Source organism: Papilio xuthus, unplaced genomic scaffold (assembly GCF_000836235.2).
Source record: "Papilio xuthus unplaced genomic scaffold, Pxut_1.1 DF827714.1, whole genome shotgun sequence".
NCBI classification, from domain to species: Eukaryota; Metazoa; Arthropoda; class Insecta; order Lepidoptera; family Papilionidae; genus Papilio; species Papilio xuthus.
Window position 1 is genome coordinate 2,625,694 of NW_013530935.1, and position 17,414 is coordinate 2,643,107.

Genomic DNA, 17,414 nt, shown 5'->3' on the forward strand with positions numbered 1-17,414 from the left:
CTTTGCTGTAACAAAAAGTTTCACGGATTACTTTTTTTTAAATAAATTGAATTTTGTTCGTACTACATTTATAATTAACGTATATTAGGATTTTAATGAATTGAGTGATTATGTCTAAAGCTTGTTTCTTTTGTATTTTTGCATGTTTTTTTACACTTTTTAAATAAATTCAACAAGGCAAAAGTTTTGCGAAATTTCTTATTAACTTACTTTCTACCAGTATACACAACAATTTCAGGAAAAAAACTTTCAAGGTGAAATATATGTTGTACGAAATAATTTGAATCAAAAAAATATTCATTTGATTAACCGTTGGTTTTTGAGACCAAAAACATATCGTCAACCCTGTCATTATCGTTGACTGGACTGAGATAACAATATGTTTTAAACTGAGATTTTTGGTTTAGAAACTCACGGTAAATAAAAAAAGTTAATATCAACATCCGGAACTCTGTTATGTTGCCACAACAACTAATACCAACCTACAAATAATCGGAAAGAAATTATTTGGGTCTTCTATCAATTGAAAACTACATATACTGCGATTTGATAACTAATATTTGTGCGATTTTAAGTCTTATTCTTTGGTAATAAAAGTGTTGTTGTGATTATAGAGATGAATATTATCTGGTCTTAGAAACGATAGGCGGCCCTTTTTTGAATATATGGATCTATTACGTTTTGCTTTGTGTTCTTGCTACTGATAGAGTTACAGGCTGTTCGATTTTAATATCAAAAGATAATGTCATAATTCTAATTAGTTCCTTATTTAGCTTTCATAAAAAATCTTTTTAAATTAAAAGTAAGGATATGTGAATTCATTTAGTTATAATATTTTTTTATGGAAAGAAAAAATAATGTCCAAACATTTTTTATATTATTGCAATGTAGAGACAATAAATATTCTGATTTAGTAACAGATAATAATTATTGTTTGAAAAATTATGTGAATAAAAATGAACATCCCGTATATGACAGTAGTCAGCTTCAATCAGCGACCAAACGCTAAGTCACGACGATTCGTCGCGCCCTCTATACATTCTAGTTTTTATTAAGTTGACCATCGATCAGACAAACGGCTCGGGTGTCAAAAGATAGAAAATAACTACGTTTAAATATCCAAATATATACTACGACATTTTTTTAAGTATTAGAAATCAAAATGAACAATTAATGACATTTATATCAAACCTTTGTGGATATCTTTCTTGTTTTTTTGTTAATCGATGTAATTCTCTGTGCGGGATCATCTTTTGTTTCGACGTATGAAATAATCCATATTAATTTTTAAAGGCATAGGAAATTGAGGTTTCGGGATCAATTCCCGTGAATTACGTCGGCAAGTAATGATTACTTATGATCGAATCAAAACCAAAATCGATATCCTGATAAATTTCAATCGATTATGTTTGTGGTTTCTACATTTTAAATTGATGCTTTTTTGGTTCCATGCTGTTTTTATTTAAGTTGATTTTAAAAATCGATTTAATGATATATTTACTACACTGTATAAAAAGGCGAAAAGCACATTTTTAGTACACCCAAATTTAAATAAAAATAAACTAACATCAGTCGTAATTTTGAATCTATGCAACAATAAAACTGTAACATAAAGTTTGTTCAAGTTTTATTACACTCTAACAGATTAAATAAAGTCTTTTGTTTTATATTTTTAAAAGTAAAATCGTTACAACAACGACAATATCGTGGAATGCAGTTACTATCTGGTCGGCCATCAGTATGCGGTAAGAAAAAATGGCGCTGTATAAAAGACATGAGTTTTTAATCTGTGGAAACGTTTAGCGCTGTACATTAAACCTTCATGGTCTCATTACTAAGATTAAATTTATGATAGGCAGTCTGTGGCGGGAATTTTGGCGGTAGTTGAGAATTTTGGATTCTTATTAATACATTCAAATTATTTAAAATTGCATCTGTTATTCAAATGAAAATATGCACACAATTTAAATGAATTCGATGTAAAGTTTTTTTAAAATAAACTATACATTAGTGGACTAAATTGAGTGTTTATTTATAAAAAAAACATAGATTTTTTTTAATTTCAAATAGAAACCCTTAGCAGTTAGCCTAAAATAAAAGAATATTCGACCATAAATAGTATTCAGTACTCCTATTTATTTCTTTTATACGTAGTTTAATAGACATTCCGATATAAAATGAACGATAGGGTGACAACAATCGATCAGGCGGCCGGTCAGTGCGGATTAACTGCGGATGAAGTGTCCCGAAAATGATGCATTATTCTCCCCTTTACCTCATCAGAGGACTTTGTACGGACCCTTGTGTTGTTTTAATTCCTTCTTTTAGGGTTGAATGGACGTAGATTGGGTACGATCCTTAGATCTAATAAAGCATGGTAAGGTCCGAGAGATTCGTGTTATTTATGTTTATAACATTCGACGTTTTCAATTAATACAAAGTGGTAATTAGACTACAGACTCAACTGTAGATCAATGAATAGAAACCAAAGGGACTAAGAAATCAAACTTTTATTGAAAACTTTTGAACAAACCAAAATAAAAACTTTTCAAATGATCGAAGTTCAATTATTTTTATTTTGAGGTTATGTTTGAATTAAACTCGTTGGTATATTATATTACTTTCCTAAGGAAGGTAATAATTGAAAATATAGCAACCGGAGCCAAGAAACGGCCAGTAGAATTACATTATACTAACGAACAAGCGTCAACCAGACCGGTGCGTATAGTTGTGAGGGTAAGACGAGAAAAACGCTCCCGCCCGAAGCGCAATCACCCGTCCCTTCAGACGATTATTGCAAATAACTATTATTTCCTTCTCCATTCAATTGGCAGCGAATGCAGGCACGATATTTCTCTTTGTATTGCTAATTCTAGTGACGGTAGTTTTATCGATTCAGATCGAATTCACTCTGAGAGCATAGAAATGTTTGCACTGAACAGGAAGTGAACTTCGAAAATATTCTTAAAAATTAAAACCCTGTAAAATTTATGAAAACTTTTTAGATATTTTAAAGATATTTAATCATCATTAGTTATTTCCCATTTTCCTCCGAGATGACCTTGATCGATTTTTTGTAAATTTTATTTGCATATTCAGTAGGTCTGAAAATCGGCTCCTATATATTTTTCAACTCTGCGCGGACGGAGTCATGGCGACATCTATAATAAGTTTAGTAAATTTTTCACCTTAGATGTAGTAAAAACTGGCATAAAAGGGGAGAAAAATAAAAAAATGGATATGACAATCGAAAGAAATCCACGTCCGCGGTAATCCTAACAAATATTCGTTGTAACATTGACCAACCATCAGATAGGGCAAGACCCCGCGACTATTTTATTCATCAGATAGCTATAGACAAATCCCACCTATTGCATTTATGAATGAAACAATTTTCCAGACTTCGCTGCGATTTTGATAGGCAATTTACTAGCTGACAGTGTACCATTAGTCACGACTAAAGCGTATATTGGTCATTTTTTATCGGTTATGATAGCTGCCCACAGGGGCATGTTTCTTGTGACGTCATCCTATTTGAATACAAATAAGGAAATCATTTATTGTGCGAAATAGTATATTATAATTTAGTTTTGAACTAGTTAAGACAGAAAATTACTTGACAACTTTACGGTAACAACGATTTTAAAAATTATTTCAGTCTAAGATATTTTCATTTCCTTGCTATAGTTAAGGTTAGCAATCATGATGAGATTATTCATTGGATATTTGAGATCTGATCAAACTTTAAAATGTTTTGTACACACCGACTGAGTTATCTGACTTATAAGCCATAAGTCGAACTAATGCATTGTAGCCCACTAGCGCCCCTCTATCAAAGTAAAAAATGTGTCACTTGAAATATGGCTGTCTAGTACTTTGTGTATTTTATGTAATTTTCTATGTCTATGTAGGTTTACATATTTTCTGACAAAACTAACCCCGATAGCAGCGCCTCTTAAGGACTCGGTTAAGCTTTTCTTCGTGTAGCGGAGACTTAAAACATGACTCAACTTTGTACGTTCAATAACAACTTGTAAGTGTAAATATTAAATGCATTCGTTATTTCAATTAACAGCAGTCGTAAAATTCTTAACATACACGTGTTGCGCCATTCAACTCTTTGTTTTGTAAATAACCGATGACGAATAGTACGTGCTGGTCGTGACAATTATCTTTGATTATTCGAAATAAATTGATTAGTGGCCTTTTCATTGCCTCATTTAGATATCACACTATCATCATCGCACGATCATGCAAATTATATCCTAGTAGCTCTCAGAGACTGCGTGAGTTTTCCTTCGTTCAATTCTTAGTAATTAGTATAATTATAACTATGGTACGTAGCAATTAGATATGTGTAAATAAGCTCTGAACCGATTCAAAAGTTTAGCTCATATAGGCCGGAGTCGTTGAGCTTCGGCTTAACAACTAAGTTGGCAACTATGCGAGCCGCGAGTCGGTGAGTCTACCGACCATTCACAACGCTGTGCAGGTACAAATTGAGTTGATCCTCGAATCGAATCAATGAGAACTATGAGCTGGAGTGAGGGTCATCAATTTTAGTTGAGTTATCCATGACTAGGAGGAGTAGCAATCCGAATTAAATATTTTCTTTCAACAAAACTACTGCTGCACGGTACTTAATCAAAAAAATACGATTTATTGAAACAATTGACCTAACAATAGTTTTTTTCAGCAATTTTATATGTACGATATATCTGTACCTATTTTTACACCTATTCGTTATTCCCAATGCGTTTGAAGGGAAAATTGGATATGACGTGATTATTAAAGCTTTTCTAAAGAGCTGGCAATTTGGCAGCGTACAAATCGTCCGGCCCTTTGGGACCCCGGACCGGACGGGGCAATCCAAATGAGATGTATTTTATTTTCGCGCCAAAATACCGACAAAATGTGCAGCACGCATTTAATTCTATATATTTTTATTGAAATACAAATATTAAAAAATAAACAACGAAGTTACATACAATTTACGACTATTTTATTAATGAAGTTTTTTTTTTAATTTAATATTTTTAAAGTACTTGTCATTGGCATAAAGGAATATTTGAATATTTAAAAAAATATTTTTTGGAATGACTCAACAATAATGAAATCGCCATTATCTTTTTTTTTCATGTAATATTAAAATCCTATCTTGTACAAGAAACAAATGTTTACGAGTGGGAGATATAATCAAAAAGACTTTACAGCAAACGAATGTGTTTTACCCGCCCACATCTTGAACATTCATGAAGTAAGGCTTTAAAAGCACGCGGCGACTTTTGTACGAATTTAAAGTTGGTCTAAAATTGGTATTCTAATTCCCACACTGAACACTCGTTTATGATATGACCAAGAGTAAACTTAAGTTAAGATTTCATAGTTAATGACTTCAATGACAATCAATTTGGCGTTAATGTAAAACATAGTCTGGAAAAACACATCTGGTACTAAGTTTTTTAATTCCTCGCGGACGGAGTCGCAGGTGACATCTAGTGTTGAATTATTTGTCAAGCTAAGCTTAGTTTTAATTTAATTTTGCATAGTTTATTTTATAAATAAAACCTCCTTGGTATACATAAAGGTCAACATTTTCACAAGAAAACATCATCATCGTAGTGTTGCAGACACCATCCTTTATCTGAGGCGTGACAAGCGCTCGAGTCCCGTTCAGAAAGTCGCCGAGTCATATTCAGCTCATCTCGGGGGTGCGGGCCAGTAAAATGTCCGTCCCGCGAGACTGAGCCCTTGTGATTATTTCCGAACGGTATACTTGGATTCAGTCATCTTGATAGTAGGTAGAATTTTATTTTTGATTCGAAAGGCACTGTTTAAGCTGTGAAAGTCGAGTAACCGTGAAACTATCAGGGTCTCAAATAGAAATATTTGTGCTTCTGCGTATCATCGATTAGGTGAATGTACTTAGGCCTAATCCCCCCATTCTCTTCTTTTACTATGCCACTTTCCTTTAGTGAGAAAAAACTCTTTCTTTTGTCTTGCAATTGATACTATGTCAACGATTAACAGTTAAATATATTTTAGAATAATTGGTTTCAAAATGTACGTATTCAAGTATCAAGAAATGTAGGTTATTCTACAGTTGGCAGTTTCTTGCAATGGGCCGCGAGTGACCGGCGTGACCTCCGCTTCTCTACGCCGAACCTCATTCACATTTCTTGTCACCTTTTGATCATCTGTCTAAGGTACAATGGTGATGCAAAAAACTGTTGTATTTTATTTTAAAAAAAATATTAAATTTCCACGAAATATACGACGAATATAAACGCACGTAGAAGCATTTTCAAACCGACTATTTTTGGCAATGATTTAACCAGCTGTTGGTGACTGGTATAAAATATTGTCATCCCTTTCACTCTTATTGAAAAAAACAAAGACAGCTATCTGCTATTGCAATCTGTAATTAAAGATGGCGACCGTATCCTTTCATTACCGCCGTATATTATATCAGAAAATAATCATTGATAATATTAATAATCTCGACGGGTAATAAGCCGATGACATTTTCATTTGCTACGTCAAATATTGCCGTGCTCCCCTCCATTTGTATTTATTTGATTCCCTTCGTAAATAAGATGTCACGTCATTAGATCGTTTAGTTAATATCTCACGGTGTTTATCGTGTTCCGTGTTTGACCTGAGTTAGGGTAAATGTAGAAATGTATAGCTAATGTTAATCTTACTTTTTAGTCGAAATTAGGCTAATGTAAAATCAACTAGTTTTACAATTTCTCCTTTCTTGCATTTTGTATTTATACTATGCGTTTTTTTATTTTACTTCGTTAAAATATAAATATTGGTAGAAAAAATCAACACTAAAAAATAAGTCTTTAGTATGGTATTGGAAATTAAGTATTATTAATTTGGATAATTATAGCTTGTAAAAGGAAAGGAATTTGTAATCTTTGTTAGATTAGTCAGTTTTTGACTCTTATGTGGAAATTAATTTACCTAACCAATAATATGGAAAATAATCATCATATTTGCAACAGGTAACGAATTTGGTCTTCAATAAAGGTAAATAAAGATCACTTTGAATAAGTTTAGTTACTGGGTCGATTTATTCGCATTTCCTTACATTGACCGTGGCCCGTGGGGTCTGCGAGGCCCAAGGGAGTGGACGGTTGACTAAATTCCAAGGGTTCAAATGCCCGCGCTTTTAAAGAAAACTAGCCGACCCTTAACTTCTCAGAGGGTGTGAATTTCTCTTTGAAAAGTTCTGCTTAAGCCGTGCGTATTTTTATTTATTACCTCTAGGAATTTTGAATAAATTTCATGATTTTAATTAGATTAGTATATCAATTGTCTTCTAGGCTTAACGATTATAATGATTAATTCATCGTTCTTGTTCCAACTACATGCAAACATTTTGTGTCTTTCTACATCGTTATTCTTCCTTTAAAATATTTTATAATAATTTTAAACTGCTCTTCGGCAACCGTTATTTTGTAGCGTCTTGATAACTTACAATACATACTTATAACCCCAAACGGATAATTCTAGAGAAATTGCCACTAAGAAGCATATTGTTGTCGGCCATTAAATTTAATATCCCCATAGATTTGAAGTGGGTAGTATTTTGCGTCGAGCACCACTTCACAATGACAATACGACGTGTCATATTTGTCACTCAAATAATTGGGGTCTCAGTATAACGTTACTATATAAAATTGTCTTCAATAAGACGCTTCAGGATAAAGGAAGTTCCTATAAGTGTTGTTTTAATAATCATGAAAAAATTTAAATAAAAAATAAAACTAAAAAAAGAATTGTCATAAATCTTTGCTTTCATAAATCTTCATATTACGCGCTTTCTTTAAACGATCGAATACATTTTAGATAGGTAAGCAGATTTCTTTAAAAGGGTATAATTTAGGTGAAAATATTCAAACTTTATATAAAAAGAATGTAGTAAATAATTTAATAAAAATTAAGTAGTTCGTGTTTTATTCTTTGCAATTTGTATATTTGTAATAATAGTAAATCTATGTCTATCGAAGCTCTCTTTTCTCATGGTTTTTGTTGTATTGATCTCCAATAAACACATTGATCGCCAACAAAAGGAACCGATGTTTGGACTTTTAACTGTTCAGCCAGAAAATACTTAGTAAATTCCCATACGGGGTCTATAAAGCCACAACAAGGAGATTAGAGGTCGCGCTTGAGGGGTTATTCGCAAATCTTTCGACATTAACCCTTCAATGGCGATGGGTGACAATTTAACGAGTGAGTTCTAATGGACTATTGATCTATTTTTTGTGGTGCTACCAGATTTAAATCTGACAAAAGATAACGCCTTTCATAGCTTTGCTCTCGGTGTGATGTTCACCTTTTTAACTGTCATATGTTTATACATTATTTGATAATTTAATTATTATTTATTCGCTAAAAAAAAAGAAAATCAGTTTGTTAACACTATCACGAAAGGTGTTTACAGCTTTACCTTTTGCTAGCGATTGCAATTTTGAAACCTATTATAATTTGGCCTCGACTGTAAACAGGACAGTTATTGATCTCTTAATTGATTCTTCTTTAAACGTGTAAAGGAAATTAACAATAGTTTCGTTCCCTCTTTCAATAACCCTCATTAGATAAGATAGAACGCCTGTCATATTTTCCTGATGTATACGAGTTTGCATTCCCCAGGGCCGACTAATTTCGCTTCCAGCTCCAACTCAATTTGTCCCGTGCACATTAAGTGTAACTATCGCGACACGGTTGCTAGATGGCCGGCTTTTTACGACTCCGCTACGGGTTCGATTCTGATCCCATTTCTCCACTCTCTTTCCAGTTTCAATTTACAAAGAATTTTTTTCTGCATCAACTTCCTTATACAATATACTACGTATGCTTATGTTGACAAAGTTCATTTTTCTTTGTGTCGTTTGGATAGATGTGGCATTTTGAAATAGAGGTAACCAATCATCGCTGACCAATACTAAAATAGTTTGTATTCGGAAAGTAGACTTTGTTGCTTTGGATTTAAGGTTGAATATGAATTGTTGATTTGTAGAGTTAGTTTAGTAGGGGGTCAAGGCGTTAGTAGCCGTATTGCGGGTTTGATTCCCAGGTGTACAGGGCGTCGGGACACGTACGTGAACACTTAAAGACAGACACTTCTAAGATGAAGGGAGGTCCGTCATAAAAATTGGACAGAACAAAAACATTAGAGTCGACTTGCAATAAAATGTTTTTTGTCATTTTCTTTAAAAAAAGTGGTTGTCTCTTTATCATAAAAACAAATGAAAACGAAGATAGTAATTAACATAATTTGTCTTAACTCGATTATTTTATTTATTCGATGTAGTCCTTTCTTCTATGTCGAACCAATATTGGCAAGCAAAATGTTTTCAAAATAAGCATCTTGTATCTACCGAACCTTGAATAATTAGATTCAATGTGGATGGCTACAAAGTTAGAGGAATACCAAAGGAAGTATGGATGAATTGTATGGAAGAGGACATCCGTAAGAAGGAGATGAATTCAGATAAAACGGCTGATAGATATGTATGAAGAAATAGTACATATTGTGCGAACCCTCCGTAGCGATGATGATGATGATCTACCAAACCTTGAACCTGCCTTAAAATATAAATTAAATACATTTTTATTTACCATAATTACAGTAACATCTTACGATTTTGCAGACTATACCATATTTCGTATATGTTAAGGTTGAAATTACATTAAAGGGGTTGCCAACCCTCGGACGATGTTTAACTTATTTTAAACAATTTAATGCCCCTACAAAACTGACCAAACCCTTGGGTAACATTAAATCACACACAATGCTCCGGTTGTTTATACTTAAAACGTTTAGTTCGTGTATCGGAAAATTTGATCTTATATCGTTTGAAGGGATTTTGTAGGCTTTCTTTATTTTTAAGAGTTATTAGTCCCTTAACTACACTTGAGCTCTGATAAGGAAATGCTATGGACTTATTTATACCATTTGAATTGAACCTATTTGGAAGAGTTTAACATTAAATTATTTTTAAAAAATAAAACCTCTTTGGAATTCTGAAAGTTTTTTACAAGTTTAGTTTATGAGTAAAATAAAAACATCTAAATAAAATTTCTAATATTTTTAATAAAATAAATAACTCCAAATGTTGGTTACATCATCTACAAAGAATTGTCATTAGAGTAATCTTAATTATTATTCCCTTAAAAGACACAAATATTCCGCTTTGTCGTGCAAAGATTTTACTGTCTCTAGATGTCTCTCCATTCCAACGACCTTACTCAGGTGACAATAAAGTAGGCACTCTCGGGGTCCAGTAATCGAGGGCGATCGTAAACCAAGCTATCGAATGTTCGCAAGCTAAGCACTCCGCCTGTAACCCGGCTAATGGAGAAAAGAGTTTTATTGCCAACCTACAATACCACGGTTTTTCGTTATGACTGAGCGCCGGAATTTTATATAAAAGAATCTAGGAATATTGGTGTCATGGTGACATAAAGACCATGTCACAAAGATAGTGTAGCTTCCCAACAGTGAAATAATATTTAAAATAGGTTTAGTTGTTTCGGAGTCTATTCAATACAAACAATTTTCCTCTTTATAATATTTGAACTCTTGCTTTCATTCTACCATCGTGTACTCTTAAAATTATTTACTATGGAAACTTTGTATTATTAAATATCTAATTTTTTGAACCGTAGAGTTCCACTGCGTATAAACCTTGTCATCTTTCTCAATTCTTGAGGAAAAACCAGATAACAATATTGTTTGTCATAAGTATTTCGACAATGGAAACTCGCATTAGAATACTTCTATTGAATTTAAATCTGATTAAAATATAGGTAACTAACAATTTGTTAAGGTAATTTGATGTAATAAAATACATAAACGTCAATAAACTAAGCCTGTCACGTCACTTGATATCCTTAGCAATAACACAGCTTATAAATGACCAAATCAAACAAATTAACTAACAAAAAAAAATAGCTTGGTCAAATAAAGGAATCTGTCTCGCTCTAACACATTATGTTGTGAGCGACACCAAATAGTTTGAAATGTAAATGACCAAAAGCCAGTTTTAAATAAAGCGCTATAAGTATAAATGATAAAACAGAGAGCTCATTAGCAACCCCGCCCGCGGGCGTGGCGTGGGTGTGGCGTTGTGGCCGGGTGTACACACCCATTCGACTTACTTCAAGGATTCATCTGTTTTTACCAAGAACCTTCAAATCCAATAACATGATTCCTAAAAGCTTATTTTGTTCTTATTAATTTGTATTAAACTAGACAGGAAAATGCCTTTGTAAAGAAAAAGTGGGCGTTTAAAAAAATAAAGACGTAGAATATAGTATTTATAGAACATACGCCAATAAGAACCCTACTGGTATGTTTGTATGTTATCTAATAAGAGTAAAAAATGTAGAAAATTCAAAACTCACACGGCAATGAGTGGAGCCAAAAGCAACAGAAACGGCAAAGTTCTACAAGATATGACTTTTAACATGACCAAATAACCTATAAAATGATCATGTTTTCTAAAGATACCACGGTATCAAGGAGGCACTGGTTATAACAAGACTGACTAGCATTAGACGCCTACAGAAATTTATTAGCAAATCAACTAACCTAATACTTCGTTTACAGCATCCTCGAGCTTAGAAAAGAGAAGAGTCGAGATGCAGCGCGATCGAGGCGTGGGAAGGAGAACTATGAGTTTTACGAGCTGGCGAAGATGCTGCCACTGCCGGCTGCCATCACCAGCCAATTGGACAAGGCCTCCATCATCAGGCTTACCATCAGCTACCTCAAGCTACGAGACTTCTCGGGACATGGAGACCCACCGTGGAGTCGCGACCCTCCTCCCACCAGTAAAGCCCTCAAAGGTACGTATCTAATAAGTAATCTTACGTCTTACAAATATTGTTAGTTAGAAGGTATCTCCACAACGGCCGAATGGATGTCCTAACGGAAAAAGCTAGTTAAGTGAATCAAAAAGATCGATCGGATGTTGTCAGTCTTTTTATTTTTAATACAGGAGAGAGAGTGTGAAGTCGCCTTAACACTTATACGTATTCGCATTGCTGACATCTTTAAAAAATAACTAGAATTTTATTAAACTTTCCATTTGTGTGCAATGACTCATGTCTTTAAAAAATACTAATATATATTGATATTAAAACGTAAGACTTAAGTAGAAAAAATATGTTTATTGAAGACATATTTTTATAGTCAAATTTAATCGTGTATTTTTTTAATGAAATTTAATTCCAACAATCCATTCAATTAGTTTACAGAAATGCCCACAAACGTCCCCTCTAAAACTATGCAAAATGACTGAGTAGGTTTAAAATAACCGGGAGGGTTCGCAAATCTGATTTGCCTTCGTCAAGTCATTGTCGACGCTAACAGAGTTACCGCGTACCCTTGTACAGACAGCGAAATAAATTTGTATAGCTATAACTATTACTATGAAAATAGTTGTTAGAAATTTTGTAATATTGTTGTTCTTTAAGCATAGTGACTTCAGTAATATATGGATTATTTATTTGCCCATATTAACTGAAACTAATAATATATTTTAAAAAATTTGCAATTTCAAATTTAAGAAAAAAATGCTAATTTGCAAAAGATGAGAAATAATAGTTATTCAATTTACATATACAAACTTTGAACTGAGTTATAAATTTAAATTTTATATCAGACTTCCAAACTCTATAGATCAATTAATATTTATTTTCAAAACACTCACATTAAAGTACTGAAAAACAGAAACAACAGCCATCCATTACAATTAATCAGTTTATCAAATTGTTAGGAACTTATAAGATTATAAATGACTAACTGTCGCCCTCAACTTCGTCTGCGCAGAATTAAAAAAAAGTAGCCCATGTGTTTTTCTAATTTATGTTCTACATCTCTGCCAAATTTCTACGAGATCCATTCATCCGTTCCGGAGATACCTTTAAACACACATCCATCCATCCATCCACCCATCAAAACATTCGCATTTATAATATTAGTACGATAAAAAATATCTGGATGCCGTGCCTTGGGGAAAATCACAAACATTGACAAGCGAGCCGTACGCGCAAATAAACGAACCTTAGGGACTGATTCACCGCAGCGTCTCAAATAAATAAATTTCCTTATACTTGTTTCACACGAGGACAGCACAAATTAATAAGACAGAACAGTACTACTATTGTTAGAAGCCCCATGGTAATGGAATTCTAGGGTAATACAAAACTGTGGGCCTAATACAAGAATTTGTGATAACGTAGTCAGGAAAGTTGTTATCGACAACAAGCATATTCGTATGAGATTTATGCAGCGCCTATCGAACGAAAATTGCACCGACAAATCTCTTTACAATACTTTATAGTAAATTACTAGTCTGGCACACTGTTCTGTCCTCGTGTGAAACCATTAGCGATAGGGAAATACAGTTCTTTCAAACATGACTGACGGGTACTTCGATGTTTACATCCACATTGGTTTTAGTATGCGTTTCGAGTATTAACAAAGGGCAATACATGATTTTTTTCCTGTTTTGTCAACTAACAGGAGGTTAATGTTTTCGTAGTTTAGCACATCATACGCATGTATCGACAAATTAGGTCCTTAAATAGAATTTATAACAGTAAAGGCAGGCATCTAACTTTTTAAAATAATTAAATCAGCATACCTCTTTTAGTTCGCGGGCACGAAATTAGCAATGAGGCGGCGCGACGGTTGAGCGGGATGATTAAATATTAGTACTACTCCGCTACCGCTCGTATCGTGCGTGTAGCCCCATTAAAACCGATATTATAATTGCGAATGTTTAAATGGATGGATAGATGGATGGATGTTTATTTAAAGGAATCTCCAGGACTTTGGCATACAAGAAGAAGTGGACATAGTGTAGTGTGCTATACTTTTGATTACATCGCTCCGCACAGTTCAGCACGTCGACGCTCATTGCATATTATAGTTAAAACCAACATATAAATTATCGCTGCGTTATTTTATGACATCACCAAACATAGAATAGATATAAATTTCAAATAATTTGCGTTCCGTGCCTTAACATATGAGCGCATTTAAAAATAATTTTTATTTAAATCCAAATTTACGAGAAAAATAAATTTTAGTCAAAAATAAATGTAGAATATACTACTATATTACGTGTGCTTGACAAAGGAGCTTTTTTAACACACACTCGGTGGGTAAATGCGTAACAATTGTACCAATAAAACGTCCCGCGAACAAATCCAATTTCATCCCCTAATGCGACTAATGCGACCACGGGGCGAATCACTACGCCCGCCGCTGTCATTTTAACTCAATTCAAAGCTCTCCTACCTATAAATATTAAAATACACATTTCTGTATTTTATAGTATTTATGGACTTTTTAAAACTACGATATTTAAAAGGTAATAATATTTTCTTTCAAAAATTTAAGTGTTTTCTGTTAAAATTAAGGGAAACTTCTTAAATCAAAATTTTATTATATTATGAATATTTTTTTTCGAACTATATTTTACCAAATTACAATTGGATTTGAATTTAATGATATGATTTTCCTAAATAATCTTAATGACTTCTATGAATTTAACTATACCGTCAAAATTAAACTTCAGCGTGCAAGTTACTAGAAAATCCAAACAAATGTAGTTGTAGCGGTTTTTCCAAACCAATACGACTTAGGGACCTTCAAGAAGCTAGCATACCATTTCCTTAAAGGCTGGCGACGCATCTGCAATTCCTCTGGTGTTGCAGACGTCCATGGGTGTCGTTGATCACCTCGGTGTTCCCGCCGCTCGATTGCCGCCAACTTTTATTAACAAAATAAAAATAATTTTACCAAAATTATGAATTTTGTTAACAACATAATATAATATGTTTAAATAACATATTTAAATATAACGTTTAAGTTAACAGCTACAACTGCTACTTGAGTTCAACTTATATTTTTTACATTCAAATAAAATTGACAACGATAAAATACAAACAAGTTGGGGAGATGCGACATCTGGTTGCGAATCGGAGGTAAATACTGAACTTTCAAACGCACTCACGTACGCTATAAAGACTTTGTTTAGAGGATTTCAAAATACCCATCGATATATCGTAAAGTCCCATTTGAGATTGATAGTCGAGTATAACATGAGAGCAATGCACTTGTAATAAAGATTCGAAGTCGTCTAGTAAACAAATTATTTAAAATTTAACAATGACATTGTAGTCAATAATAAATTTTCTCATAGAATCACCAACTATCGCCCGCGAAACCGTTTACGCGGAATTAAAAAACTTAATTAGTAGCCTATGTGGCTATGTTTTATGGCCAAATATAAGCGAGATTCATGCAATTGTTCTGGACATACCTTCTAAGAAATATCCATCCAAACATTCGCATTTATAAGTAAAAAGTAAAGTCAATTGATAGATGACTAGCTGTCGCCCGAGAATCCGTCCAAGCGGAATTAAAAAAAAAATCATAAATAGTAGTTAGAAATATTTCATTGAGATCCGTTCAACCGTTCTGGTGATGTGATGACATTCAAACAAACATTCATGCATCCATCCATCTAAGCATTCCCATTTACAATATTAGTAAGATAATACGATAAAAATTTGCTTATAAATTATCAGGTAATACTAAAATATAAACAGAACGTATACTAAAATACTCTATCATGTCATATCTTACTGCAAAATCAGAATAATCTGTAGAACAAACGTATAACAGGATTATCAAATAATACAACTGTCAACATCTAAATTGTAAAAGAGACCGCTATTAAAAAGTTTAATTAAGTAAAAAGGGCGGAGCTCGTATCCCGGGGGACAATGGCTGATGAATTGGGCCAAAATTTATAATCTAATCAATTAACAATCAGTGCAAGCGATATGCCGCTTGTTAGTACTGCTTATTTGGTGAACGTGACTCGCTTGCTTTATTCAAATTATGTTGGGGTTCGTTTGACAATTTCGTCTGGATGTTTAATTGATGTTACACTGTTCGCGGCTTTAGTATTTTACTCGTAGGTAACTATTTACAATGTTACTACTGCGTTAATTCTATAAACTAATAAAATGCGAATGTTTAGATGGATAGATGTTTGTTAGAAGGTATCTCTGAACATAGTCTGGAAGAACACATAGGCTATTTATCATTTTTTTTAATTATCCCAAATGGAGTCGTGGGTGAAAGTTTTTTTATTATAATATGATAATAAAAATTAATTAATAACATATTTTAGTTAATTATTCGTTTTTTTTTAATTTTATTTTATATCATAGATTTAAGACTTTATGTAATCATAGAAATAAGGATGTAAATTAATTAAACGTATATTCAGTTTATATGTATATTAGTCAATCAGTTCGTTAATTAGTCTTTTTTATAGATTTCATAATATATTCTATTTCATATCATATACATTATTAAAGAAATCCAATTAGAATTTTACATATTAATATTTATTTATATGGAAAGTTTCTCTTACGTTTTATTTATTAAAAAGCATTTATCATTGAACAAATGAATATACTAAGATCTTTATAGATAACTATTAAATGCACATTCATCTTAATTATATAGACATATATTACGATGTAATGCTTAGGTAAATAATGTAAAACAATGATACAATGTTGGTATCGATACGTGATTGAAAAATAAACTTATAAACTGTAATGTAATATTGTTTACATTCGTCGACATTATTTAATATCTTTCTGCTTCGTTTAATAATCTTTTGTTTAAATCTTTGATGTATAAGATACGTAAAATACGATATTCTACAATGTGGTTAATCCATTTTATTCTATACTAGCAGTCAGGTAATTAGTAGCCTGTGTTCTTCCAGACTATGTTCTATATGTATTGCCAAATTTCAGCGAGATCCATGCCGCCATTCTGGAGATGCTTTCAAACAATTTTTTTTTATATCATAAGGTAGCAAACGAGCGAGCGGCCACCTGAAATCGCTGAAGTAGCAAAGTGACCGTTGCTCATAGACATACGCAATTGCGTATGCGTTGCCTACCTTTAATCGACGTAGGAGAGGATGCACAGAAAGAAAATATTTTCCCTTTCCATGCATCCTCTCATCCGGAAAGTCCACTTCCACTTCCCATCCTTTCCTTATAAGAAAAGGGTGGGAAGGGAAAGAGGACTAAATTAGGCCTCCGGGACGCATCCATCCATACATCTAAACATTCACATTTATAATATTATTATAGGAAGATTAGTAAGATAGTATTTTTTGAGTCCTAAGTAGTCAAAGTCTTAGTAGGTATTTGGTATGAAAAACATATCTACACATAATATGTAAATAATTGCCCATTTAAAGATTCTGATACTAACAAGATACAGACAAATTGTGACCTTTTTTGGTGTCGGATGAAAGAAATATGTTTTTTTTATAAAAGGCCTG

At 33.0% G+C, this 17,414-nt stretch overlaps 1 protein-coding gene across 3 annotated transcripts in view; it reads left to right on the forward strand.

The window, feature by feature from the left end:
* The window catches only part of trh (PAS domain-containing protein trachealess), a 138,273-nt gene that overhangs the window by 93,714 nt on the left and 27,145 nt on the right, over positions 1-17,414 (forward strand). For all 3 annotated transcript variants that reach the window (XM_013310810.1, XM_013310811.1, XM_013310812.1), the window contains one exon: positions 11,630-11,868. In XM_013310810.1, the coding sequence (XP_013166264.1) occupies positions 11,630-11,868 (239 nt within the window). The remainder of the gene's footprint in view (positions 1-11,629; positions 11,869-17,414) is intronic.